The 12,074-nt window shown below is 48.7% G+C and overlaps 5 protein-coding genes across 5 annotated transcripts; 2 read left to right on the top strand and 3 right to left on the bottom strand.

Annotated features, from left to right (window-relative positions):
• Positions 1-567: 567 nt before the first annotated feature.
• On the bottom strand, positions 568-1,803 carry HO133_001369 (uncharacterized protein; the record flags this gene model as incomplete). Its single annotated transcript, XM_037292299.1, has 2 exons — positions 568-1,579; positions 1,637-1,803. The coding sequence occupies 2 exons, from the start codon at positions 1,801-1,803 to the stop codon at positions 568-570; spliced, it is 1,179 nt and encodes a 392-aa protein (XP_037151718.1).
• An 853-nt stretch (positions 1,804-2,656) lies between these two features.
• HO133_001368 (uncharacterized protein) lies at positions 2,657-3,166 on the top strand (the record flags this gene model as incomplete). Its single annotated transcript, XM_037292298.1, has 1 exon — positions 2,657-3,166. One exon carries the CDS (start codon positions 2,657-2,659, stop codon positions 3,164-3,166), a length of 510 nt encoding a protein of 169 aa, XP_037151717.1.
• A 2,101-nt stretch (positions 3,167-5,267) lies between these two features.
• On the bottom strand, positions 5,268-6,308 carry HO133_001367 (uncharacterized protein; the record flags this gene model as incomplete). Its single annotated transcript, XM_037292297.1, has 1 exon — positions 5,268-6,308. One exon carries the CDS (start codon positions 6,306-6,308, stop codon positions 5,268-5,270), a length of 1,041 nt encoding a protein of 346 aa, XP_037151716.1.
• Positions 6,309-6,519: 211 nt separating this feature from the next.
• On the top strand, positions 6,520-7,920 carry HO133_001366 (uncharacterized protein; the record flags this gene model as incomplete). Its single annotated transcript, XM_037292296.1, has 1 exon — positions 6,520-7,920. One exon carries the CDS (start codon positions 6,520-6,522, stop codon positions 7,918-7,920), a length of 1,401 nt encoding a protein of 466 aa, XP_037151715.1.
• Positions 7,921-9,286: 1,366 nt separating this feature from the next.
• On the bottom strand, positions 9,287-10,579 carry HO133_001365 (uncharacterized protein; the record flags this gene model as incomplete). The annotated part of the gene is made up of 1 exon (XM_037292295.1): positions 9,287-10,579. One exon carries the CDS (start codon positions 10,577-10,579, stop codon positions 9,287-9,289), a length of 1,293 nt encoding a protein of 430 aa, XP_037151714.1.
• Positions 10,580-12,074: the final 1,495 nt, after the last annotated feature.

Raw genomic sequence — 12,074 nt, 5'->3', positions numbered from 1 at the left:
TCAACTACAGCTTGCAATGATGGCCAATGAGAGTTGCACGATGGCAGTGCGACCACATGAGTCAGTCTAATGGTTTGCTGAGCAGACGTACAAGGTAGTCGGCGAGCATCTCCGGTGTTTAGCGCGAGTTGCTACTCGCGAATCTAGCCAGTAACGATCGGCCACACCACCTTGTCTACAATCTTTGACCGCAGACCCTTCCTCCTATCCAACGGGCCGCGCTAGGTTCATTCTTTGACAGTCTCTATTGCGAAGTTTTCCCAATTCTGGGATCTTGTTTTGCTTTTGTCACTAGGTTCAGTGAAGAAGCCTCAAATCGGCGTCGGCCTTTCTTTTGGCTGACTGCTTTCTTCTCCATTCGCATTTGCGCTTCACTGCACAACGAGAATGTCCTGGTAAAGAAGGTTCCTCTACCAGTGTTTGTCCTCATGGTTGGTTGTGCATGTAGCTGTGCTTCGATGGTTTTGAGTCCAACCGTCTCGTCGGGTGTCTCGCTCTGAAGGCAGTTCATCCCGTAACGGCGATTTTCCCTTTCACCAGACCGATGTCTGTGATCACCCGGATTTCTCAAAACATTCTCCTCCTGTGCGCAAAATACGCCTTCCATGGCAGCTTCCAATCCCTTCTTCTCAACTCTTCTCTAAAAACGTCAAAATCGAGTTTCTGCAACTTATCCAACCACAACCCCGTCGCCACTGCAGGCATGAAGACGCCAAAAGCCCTATCCACCTCCTCTTTCTGCTGGGCAGCCTTCCCCGGTCCCTTGTTAGTCTGCCCCTCGTAGTCATGCCCTTCCTCCCCATCGTATTCAAAGGCGTGATCTACATCCTCCCCAGCGTAAACATTTTTCAGCATTTGCCTGGCCGTAATCAAATGATCACTTGCCCTCGTCGCAACTTCAAAGACTGCGTCCCGCAATCCCTCCGCCTCCGCCCCTTTCCTCAACACGTCCTCATCTCTCACACCCGTTCTGGCCATCACATCCAACGGCAGGGTCACACTTCCCTGGCTTCTCCTCTGAGCATCCAACGTGCCTCCCAAAGGCGAAGAGTTGGAGTGATGGTTCGGTGGCGGAGGGAATGCCACCAGTGGTAACCCACGCAACACAGCCGTGATCCCAACCGCTTTGCCAACGTGACTCGCGATATGATCAGCCGTCACACTTCCCATCGGCAGCGCCTGCAACGTCAAGTATAGCAGCATCGAGTACGTGTTCTCCCCGTACTTCTCCAACGACTCCAACGTAGGATACGGCGCATTGTTCAAATATTTTTCCCTCTCACCGATGATCCTCATGAGCCAGCTCTTACTCATCTTCGCCGTTCCTCCCGTGCGCGCGTCAAGGTCCGCGAGCGCGTGGGACAAGAGTATAGAAACGGGCTCTTTGGGCGGCGTGCCCGAGAAAGCGCGGTTTACGTTGTCGCGCCAGAATTGCAGGCGCATGGCACCGACCGTGGGGGTGGAGACGGTGTCGGCGATGCGGGACGTTTCGATGTTGAAGGCGCGGAGGGCGAGGTAGGCGGGTTGGGCGGAGGGTGGGATGAAGGCGAGCAGGGTGTGGGAGGGGGAGTCGAACTTTCTGTCACAGCGCGTTGTTCAGCAGTTGTGAGGATGGAAGATCTCGTGGCGGACGTACTGGAGTAGCCCCGAGCAGTAATTTTTCGCTGACAGCACTTCCGCTTCCGATGCGCCGGCCGGGGCGGGCGTGCTGTAGGTCGGGGTTGAGTAGAAGCGCGGAAGGCATTGTGACGTTACTTGTTTGTATGATCGGGGCCATGCGAGTTTCTTCAAGGCTTGGGTCATGGCTATGGTACAAGGAGATGAGAAAGATGAGTTCACGCAAGAACGGTACAGAACTTGCAGGAGTAGCTTGATTGCGCCATTGCTGCCCCAGCTGTGCCAGAGCGTGGGTCCAGCAATCACAGAGATTGAGCGAGGATCTTGGAGACTCCGCTTCTTGTTACGCAATATCAAAATGCGCTGGTGAAAGACGACATGGTGCAGAGCCTCAAGGGAAGTGTGATCTGACTTAAGGTAGTGGCTTGCATAAGTCCCTAGACACTGCCGGGCGCAGTACCCGGAATTATGTCCAGGGACTTATGCACACCACATGGCATTTACTCCTTTTGCACTACCAAAAGACCATCACTCGCCCCCAGCTCAACCTGCTACGCTCATCATTCCTTTGTCTCTTCCTTCGAAAGAGGAAAATTCTCCAAGTCATGAAAGAATCCAGGCGGTTAATGACCCGACGTGAAAGCTTGTCCTTATCCTGCGTTTTCACCTTGTTCCCCCTGCTTCTTTCAGTGATGTTGTAATCGAAGGAAGAAAGGGTTCGAAGACGAGTGATCCGTCAACAACACAATGTTCTTGGAAACTGTCAATCAAAGAACGTCCATCTGCTTTGATGCAGGTTCACACATCGGAAATGCTCTTTATGTCTGACAGATTTGGTTGTGACAGCACAATTGCGACCCGTCACTGATTGTGCTCTCTTTCTTCATGCTGGTACACAAACGTACCATCTCTTCTGCCCATATAATCACGAACCATCCCTTACAAAAAACAAATACTCACCCTTACTCCTCCTACGAATACCCCTCAGTTTCCCAGAACCCACAACTACCCCCAACATCAACCATTTCCACAACTTACCATGTACGTCCCCCTCACACCCCTCACCACCCTCTTCCTCCTCCTCCTCCCATTCTCCGCTCTAGCCAGCCGCCCCCACCGCCCCCACCGCCGCTTCGATGACTCCAACATCACCCCAAAATTATCCACCAACACCCCATCATCCCCACAATACATGGCCGGCACCAATCAAACCTTCTCCGCCTGGACGCGCTCCGGCTGCGGCAACAATACCATTGGCGGCGAGAATATCTGGTACCCGGACCTGCTGTATGGCCAAAACAACCACGCGCTCGTCGTCTCCTACATGCTGGGCCGGGACCTGCAGCCGAACGAGCAGCTCGACATGAACTTCGCCTACCCGGACGGCAGCACGAAGAATGGCAGCGATGGCGTGCCCATTGATAAGGAGTGCGCGCTGTTTCAATATACGGCGAACCCGGACCAGACAACTGGGGCGACGCTCGCGGCTAATACTTGCTATACGCCCAGTGTGCCGGTGACGTGTTTCAATCTTTGGAGAACGCAGTGAGGAAGGTGGGTGGAAGGTAAGTGACGGCTGGCGAAGGAGTGTAAATGGTCCAGCGCATGCACCTGTTGCGCTCGTGTTGCTTGGAACTGTTTTCTTTTTTCTTCTTCCCTCTTGCATCGTAGGTCGGCTAGTAATGGAATTAATGTCGGAGTTTATGTTTCTTCCGATTCACCTTTCAAGTAGCGAGTTGCTTGCGACACTTTGCAGTTGTCAAGCTTTTTACCCCACATCTAGCATAGTAAAAGCAATCCAGTCGTCTTTTCGATTTTAGACCGAATAGAGTAATAGCGCGTTTGCAACGGCGCTGGCCCATAATTCAGGATCTGAGGAAGCTGTTCGAAAGGATGAAAACATTCTTACTAGCATCCTCACACTTTCTACCCGTCAGATTTTCCTAGCTCATCATGAAGACGTTGATCAAGATGATGTCAGAAGCGGCCACTTGACTCTCCCTGCCTCTAAACCACGGCATCAGCTACCTACGCCGTCCACCCCCCACTACGTCTTGACAGACCTAGTGATAGCCTGTTCTATATCCCTTAGCTCGGATTTTTGCGTGCGTGAATATGGGTCTTGGAATGATCTCTCCCATTGAGGGGACGAGAAAGACGGCAGTTTGCGCGTTTAGTGCAGACGCTGTGAAAGATGGCGGAGGTTTCTCTGTTCCGTTTTGGAAAGTGGATCCGAAGGCCGAAACGTGGGCGGGTGATGAAGGATTGGTTGAGAGGGGGTGGGGGGAGCAGGCGAGTGGTTGATGGTGCTGGGTTTCAGGGGGAGCAGATGACACACCACTGTTTGAGTCGTTGGATCATGAATGAAAAAAGTGGGTGAGGTATGAGATGTGGATCCCAGTGATGGAACGTACCGAGCGATAGATGCCAGATTCGAGCGCAGGAACTGCAAGATTCAGATGGGAGCATCTGATCTTCAGGCCTTTGCTGCGGTAGCGTTTGATCGTACCGCACGCTAGGATTCAGCGGCTTCGAGGGAGAATTGTTTTAGTGCGAGCACGATGAAGGTCGCAAGTCGGTGGTTACGCACCTAGGGACGGGAATGAACTGCACATAATTGCAGATGTGTCAATCATAGACGTTGGTATTCGTGTCCATTCATCGTGCCGCCAAGCAGCCTCCATCATCTAGTCCTATCACGCCAGCGCCCACATCACCTCCGGCTACAGCTTCTGATTCATCCAGTCCTACTCTGCCAGCCCCGGTAGAACCTCTGGGTCCCGCTTCCCCAATTGTTGTCTTCGCATGCACACAGATGTAAGTGCCTTAGTCTCAGCCCGTTGTCCGATGATCAAGAGTCGCTGACTCGTTATTGGGAAACCTAGTATCGATATACTTCAAGGTGGCATAAATCCTTATTACATCCACACATGCGCGTGCAATGATGGAAGCAAGCCAACAGCTACTAAGTTAGGTACCGTGTTCGCATGTCCTTCGCAGGTAGACATTATCTGGTAGGCTAAATTGGCTTGCCCGAATAGCTCCGTTGCCCTCGCAGGCTGTCGATGACAGTCTTCACGGCATGCCCCGAAGATATAGATCTCATGGGTGCTCAGTGCGAAGGTAATGAGACGAGTTTGCCAAGTGCTTCGCCCAGCGTTGTGAAAGCGGCGGGGACGACCAGCGCAAGTGCTGCAGCTCCAACTAGTACAGCTTCCACCTTTACCCCTACCGCGAGATTAGACTGGGGTATTCTCCCTCCTTCCAAAAAATCAATACTCAAGACAGCTTCCAATCCTAGTATCTGCATCTCTACTCTTCTTGTTTGACACAACCAACCTGGCATGCAATTACCGCGCGATCAACTCTTTGAACTTAACTCATCAAACAAACGAGCAGACCCCAGCTGAAGTGATGCATTGAAAACCTGCTCTTTCTCACAATACACCATCTTCCACTCGAGCATCTCATCGCTCCATCCAAACGCAATGTCCGCATTCGACAAGCTCCCACTGAAAATCCGTGACATGATCTACGATCACTGCCTCATCGCAATCGTCCCATTCACCATCCTTGGGGAGAGAAACCTGATCAAGCTTCACGGTCGCGAGCCCGCAAGACTATGGACATTCGAACCCCGAAATAAGATTCTAACATGCAGAGTCTTGACCAACGGACCTCACTTTCCAGACAAGCGTAGCAACATAATATGATCTTTCCTCACACATGTCTCCTGGCGTATAATCTCTAGGGTACTGAATTGGTCCCATCCACGAATTCTCCTTCACCTTTTCCTCTGCAACCAGTGACTCACCTCCTCCGATATCAAATTCAAAGCCCTTCAACTTGTTGATAACGGGCATTATTGCCTCCTTTTGCCTAATTTCAATCTCCAATTCCATTCTCAATTCCTTCAACTCTCCCAACACATTCTCCCAATGCCTATTTCCCAACATGTTGTCAAGATCGAACTGAGTATGATTACGGAATTTCCAGTCGCAGTCCCTGATTGTAATCGTCATCATCTTCGGGTATGGTCCCCCGATCCCACAAGTACCTTCACCCTCACCAGCCTCTTTCTCCTTCTTGCCGCGCAAACAGCCTAGCTCCGCGAACGCGCTGTGGCTGATATACCGGCCAGGGTCTTCGGCCGTGAGACGAGAGCGATTGGCAAATATATGGATGTGCTGCACGGCTGCAAGTTGAGCGGATGTCATGCGCTTGAAGTAGGAGGTGGCGACGGTGGACATTGGGAAAGAAAGGGCTCGGATGTCGGGGTAGCAGAGAGAGTGAGTATTGACAGACACTGGTACGAGGGCGGTCTCATTGTGGATGAGGCGACATGTACAAAGCAGCGCTGTGTCCGTGCGGAGGTGGTGGTAATGGCCTGGGCGATGATGGGGAAAGCTTCTTTGGTAACATCCAGGCACTTGGGTCTCGAGATCGCAGAGTTTCGTGGCATCTTCGTAAGTGGTTAAGGCGAGCTTAAAGATGTAGTCTCTGATTTCGCGTGGGACTTTGAAGAGCGAAGAGGCTGATTGGGAATGGGTAGGGAGTGTTTGTTCTGGCGTCTGTTGTGTGTCGCTTGCATTCTCTTTGCGCAATCTGAGAGATCTGCGAGGTGGTTCGGAAGGATTAGCCCTGGTGCGAGGTTGCGTCCAGTAAGATGCGGTCGCTTTTGTTCTAGCCATTGCTCAATGTACAACATGTACGTTGATGATGATAGAGCAGATGTTGGGTTGTCGTTTGACTACGCCGTAGGGTTTAAGCGCCGGGTATTTAGAGTGAAAAAGCTACCCGCATTTTCGCGTTGGTGGTGTCCCGTTGTACAACAATCTTTATCTTGAGACTCTGCGATGTCAACACAATCTCCAGCTTTGAGCAGAGCAAGTCCAGACAGCAATGATTTTAAAGCACCATAGTCCAGCCGAATCTAGTTCTACCTGCTATATCGAGCGTCTACCTCCAGAAGTCGCGGAGTTGATATGCTACTCCATTGACGAGAAGGACGTTCCTAATCTTCGCTTGGTGTCCAAATTTTGGAACAACATTGCTACGCGGTTTTTGCTCGGAAACGTGAATTTGGTCTTCAAGCCGGAAAGTTTCCAGCGTCTCCTCGACATCTCACGGCACCCGCTCATCAGCAAACATATTACTTCTCTGTATTATGAGCCGAACACGCTAGATGACTATACAACCCAATATGATTGGGAGAGTAATATCATCAATAACAGCGATACGGGAGCCTTTGGAGCACTCCCAGGCCCCGATGCCAGTGAGCGTGAGCTTCGCGCCTGGCGACGCAACATCACCAAGATCCGAGAGCGGCCTCGTCACAATTACTCAAGAAGCTACCTCGAAAAGGCTTACAAAGAGTACACTCGAATGTACGCTGAGCAGGAAGAACTTCGGCGCAGAGACTACGGACTCCAGGAGTTCTCTGATGCTATGTCCCGTCTACCTAACCTGTCGGAGATATGCATGAACCATGGATGGGCGATCTATGTTAGACGTAAGGATGCGATCAATGCTTTCGCAGCAGGTCTCCATTATGCGGGAGGAGATTATTGCGGCATCCCCTTCATGAGCTCATTGCTTCTTGCCGTTCACGAAGCTGGTATCAAACTCAGTATACTACAACTTGGCAGCGTTGATTGGAAATTCTTACAGCAGAGTGACGAAGTTCTGGAGCGCATGAAGAGTACCCTTCACTACCTAACGACTTTGGAGCTTGCGATCTCTACCGGAATGGACCAAAGCGGCAACGATATTGGCGTAGAAATACCAAAGTGCCGGAGATATCTTAGTAAAAATGCTAAGCTGGCTGAGTTTCTTGCCGCGGCTCCCAACCTCAAAAATCTTACGATAAGCTTCGACTGGTATGAACCATTCTGTCCGGCCGAGCTGAATCAGACTGTCGGAAGTACAACATGGCCATGCCTCGAAAGCATTACATGGGAGAACATTGATGCAACATCCGAAAACATAAACTGCTTCTTCGAACGACATGCGTCAACGTTGAAGCACGTTACTATGAGAACGATGCGACTCCTGGAAGGCACCTGGATAGAAACCCTCCAGAAAATGAACAAAGTCTTGAACTTGAAATCTGCATGTATTAGGGGAGACCTGCTTGGCGAGAATCCGCCTCAGCATTGGGACCTTGAACCAGACCTCTGGGCCGAGCACACCGATTCGCGATCTCAGGGAAATCGGACAAGCAAAGCAATTCAAGACTTTCTTTTGCAAGGTGGTAGCTGCCCTTTGATTGATCAGGACGCGCATCCTCAACGTGGCCGGTAGACCTTTTAGAGTTCCTGGTGGCACATACCGGTCTCGATCTCTCACTGCCTCCTTGACACAATGAATGCCATGTGATTTCTTCTTTGCAACACACGGTGGTTGGCTCCAAAGGAGCAGAACATGATATCTTCTCCCCTCCAAGACACGACTTCGGTCCTATGTAATATACTTCACATGACAACCCCACCTATAGTAATCACTAAAACAATGAAATGATGCTTCCACGCGAGATGTCGACCCACAATGCCATATTTTAGGGCACTAGTGGACCTACTAGTTTGCGCAGTCGCTGTGCTGGTAGACGTCGCTGACATTGACATCGAGATTGAGGCACGGGCAATCACCAAAGCCACCATACCATTTACAACCATGGATCCAGCGCTAGTGCCCACAGCCGCAACTACCGTAGCTGTCAACCTGTCGTTTCCCGCACTCGAACAAATCTCATATCACTGCCAAAGCCCGTAGTGGCAACGAAGACTGTGTCTGCGTTTGAACATATCTCTTGCAGCTCCTTCTGAATCCACCAAATACGCCGTACGGATACGAACCCGCCCACGCGGTACAACAGGAACACAAGCGACCCGCCAGCACACTCGCTACCTGGGAAGCAAAGCCGTTTTCATAGGCGGAGCACGAGCTCTAGACGTTCGCGGCGCTTGGGCAACGGTGGTCTGCTGCGGGAACATGGTGGCATGGAAATTATGGATGAACTGTCGGCGACGTCGGAAATGACTGATGTGATGATGTCCAGGATGCTGTGGATTTGACCCATGCCGTTTTCTTGTGGGCAAAGGCCTGGAAGACTGGGTTGACCACCAGGACCCGTCGGTCCGTTTTGACTGGGGGACCCTCCTCTAGAGTAGTCTTGAGTCCTGTACTCGGGTAGATAACCTTAGGGTCATCGCTGAGGACGGCTGTGAGGGCCGAGAGGAATAGTATAGAAAGCGTCACAAAATGTCCCTCTCAAGAAAAACACACCTCACATGCACAAATAGGGCCCACACAGGTTGTAAATGGGTGGTTGAGCGCTCTCACGCTTCGATTCGCATCCCTTTCCTTGATGTGAGCGTGGGACCTGTGCTTGATTCCAAAAGCACGCTGGCGCTTGAGTGTGCCTTGCGATTTCCTTCTTTTTTTAATGGTTCCATAGCTGATAGCTACTAAGAACAAATGCCTGGCGTTGTTTAATTCCATATCTAGCACGCGTGACCTGGTATTGTGATGGTAGAAGGGTATTGCTGAAACTCGTTATGGCCGTGATAGACCTGTTGTACTTACATACGTGTCTAGCTTATGTTGTGCACTCTTCCTGATGCCTACGCTGTATGCTCTTCATACTTCCAGCCAGTATACAACGACAGCCTCACGTTCTCCTCCACAACCTGCGCACAGCCCAGCCAATCTGCGCGCGTATCCAGAAGTAGCCGTAGACCGCCGCAACAACGGGCGCTGTTCCAAGCATCCTGACGAGGATCGACGGACTGTCACCTGCCTTCATTTTCAGCATACCGGTCATGAGTCCAAGTGGCGCTTCCGGTCCGAACGCGATCTGCTTGTTGTTCATGGTCCTTGCTTGGACCTTCTCGGCCCTGGGAAACATCAGCTGCTCATAGAGCAGGACTGCTTGATCCAGTGTAAGGTCATCGTTCGGATCCTGGCTCTTCTCGATGAGCTCTGCCAATTCGAGAGAATCCTTCATCGCTTTGTTGACACCCTCTCCACTGAATGGCGTCGCAAGACTTGCGGCGTCTCCGATCAGCGTGAAACCCTGCTTGTGGTCCCATTTGTAACCCACGGGCAACTCGTAAAGAGTCCAATGCTTCAATTCATCCAGATCCCCCTGCCTGAAAAGCTCAGTCATCTCCGGCGCCCAACCCGCATACCTCTCTAAAATCTTTTCGAGCGTTCCCTTCTTTCCATACTTATCCAATGTCTCCTTCGCCTCGCCCTCCGGACACGCATACCAGCTACGGACCTTAAGACTATCATTCCCCATCCTCTGCGCATTCAAAAACTTCGCATCCGATGACCCAATAATGCTCCCCCTCCCAACCATCTTATCCACATGCGGACACGTCCTCGCCGGCTCCATGATCTCCGTTTCATACCCACTCACCCCAGAATAAGCCGGCTCGATCTCATTCAACCTTCCCCTAACCTTACTCCACGCCCCATCCGCCCCAACAATCAAATCGAACGGCCCCTCCAACTGCTCCCTTCCATCAAACCTCAACTTCCCATCCTCCGTCACCTCCCTCAAATGCCGTCCCCATCTCACCCATTCCTCGGGCACACTCTCCAACAAAATTTCCTTCAGCCTCTCGCGATCAATCTCCGGACGGTCAGACGGCCCGGCCCTCTCCCCGCCTCGTCTGTGGACGAGCTCCGTTGCGTTCTTATCTACGATGATGAACTCCTGGCCGTCGTAGCGGGCGTATTTGCGGAAAGAGTCCCAGAGGTCGCATTTGCGGAGCGCGGCGAGACCAGTGTCGGCATGCAGGTCGAGGGTGCCGCCTCGATCTGGGCGGGAGGTTGGGGAGGCGTCGAGGTCGTAGAGCGTTAGGTCGACCGTGACTTCTGACACGTGGAGGAGGCGTGCGAGCGTGAGGCCTGCGGGACCGGCGCCGATGATGGCGATTTTCGGGGCGGAGGCCATGAGGTTGTGGGCGTTGTGAAAAATGGTAGCTTGAACGTTGACAGTCTTGGTTCCGGTTCAAGGCCTGAAGTGGTTGCCGCTCATTTCGCGAATAATCTTGCTCTAGAGAGTGGTTGGCGGTGCTTGTTTCAGTCGGCGTAATTCGATATAATTATGTCATAAGTAGAGTTGTGTCTTCGGGTCTGAAGTCTTGTGCTAGAGGAAGAGCGTGCTATCCATTGACCGCCAAATATCATGACGTCGCCAGGCTTACATCTCGGCACGGGTAGTCTCAGGGAGTTTCAGACCAAGTTTCTTACTCGCCACAGCTTGACTGAGGGAGACAAAATAGCCGAGATTGCCATATTGGAAGCTCTGTAGTCATACTCAGAAATATTCAGAATATCTTAGTCATATTCATATTCTAGCCATATTCATTTCTAAATATATTTATATTTTTTTTAGATTTTTTTTTAAAAGTCGTTTATATAATTAATATATATTATTTTTAAAAAAAGTAAAGAAGATATCGAGTAGTAAGTAGATAATACTATTATAAAAAGAATTAATAATTATAAATTTCTATATATACTAGCTACATTAATTAGAAGAAGAATATCTTTATCTTAAAAAATAAAAAAGTTTTTACGAATTTCTCTACTAGGCGTCTCGATTAGGCTTAGTTTCTTAGTACTACGATACTATAGAGACTTCTTCTACTATAGACCTTCTTTAATTTATTAATTATTATACTATATATATATTATTAATATATATAATTTCACTTAGAACTATTTCTTAATAAAAGTAATTAAAATTTCGAAGAAAATAATATAATACTTTATTTAAAATACGATTTATAGTAAAAAAAAAAAAAAAAATTAAAAAAAATCTATTATTATTATTATAACGTTATAACTCTCTTAACGTCTATATAAAGATTATCTCTTTTTATCTTTTCTTTCTTTTTAATTAATTTTAAATTAATTTTTAAGTCGTTATTTTTTTCTAGTTTTTAATTATATATATAATTAAATTCTAAAATAAGATATATATTACTTTTATTAATATAATAATCTTCTTAAAATATATTTTTACTTTTTAATCTATTATATTTCTATATTTTTAATTATTAGAAAATAAAAAAGTTTTTATAGAATAGTTACTATAATCGCTAAGACTTATCTAAAAAATCTTAAGAGTTTAATAGATTTTTATTTTACTATATAGCAGATAATAAGAATATTTTAAAAGTTAAAGATCTTAATCTTTATTATATCTTCGTATAGTTATAAAGTTTTTAGAAAATTATAATTTATCGTTGTAAAGTTATTCCAGAAGTTTCATTTTTCAATTTTCGAGAGGGGGGTGCTTGCGGGAACTTTTTTGTTTCCCAATGATTAAGAATATAGGGGTAAGCGTATTTTTAATATATTATTTAATTCTGACAACGAATCCTCATCGACCATTCAATTGCATGGAGGACCTTCGACTTACCAACGGAAAGTATCTTGAA

This window comes from Letharia lupina, assembly GCF_014066315.1.
Source record: "Letharia lupina isolate WasteWater1 chromosome Unknown contig_12, whole genome shotgun sequence".
Taxonomy (NCBI): Eukaryota; Fungi; Ascomycota; class Lecanoromycetes; order Lecanorales; family Parmeliaceae; genus Letharia; species Letharia lupina.
This window is presented reverse-complemented; position numbering and strand designations above follow the sequence as displayed.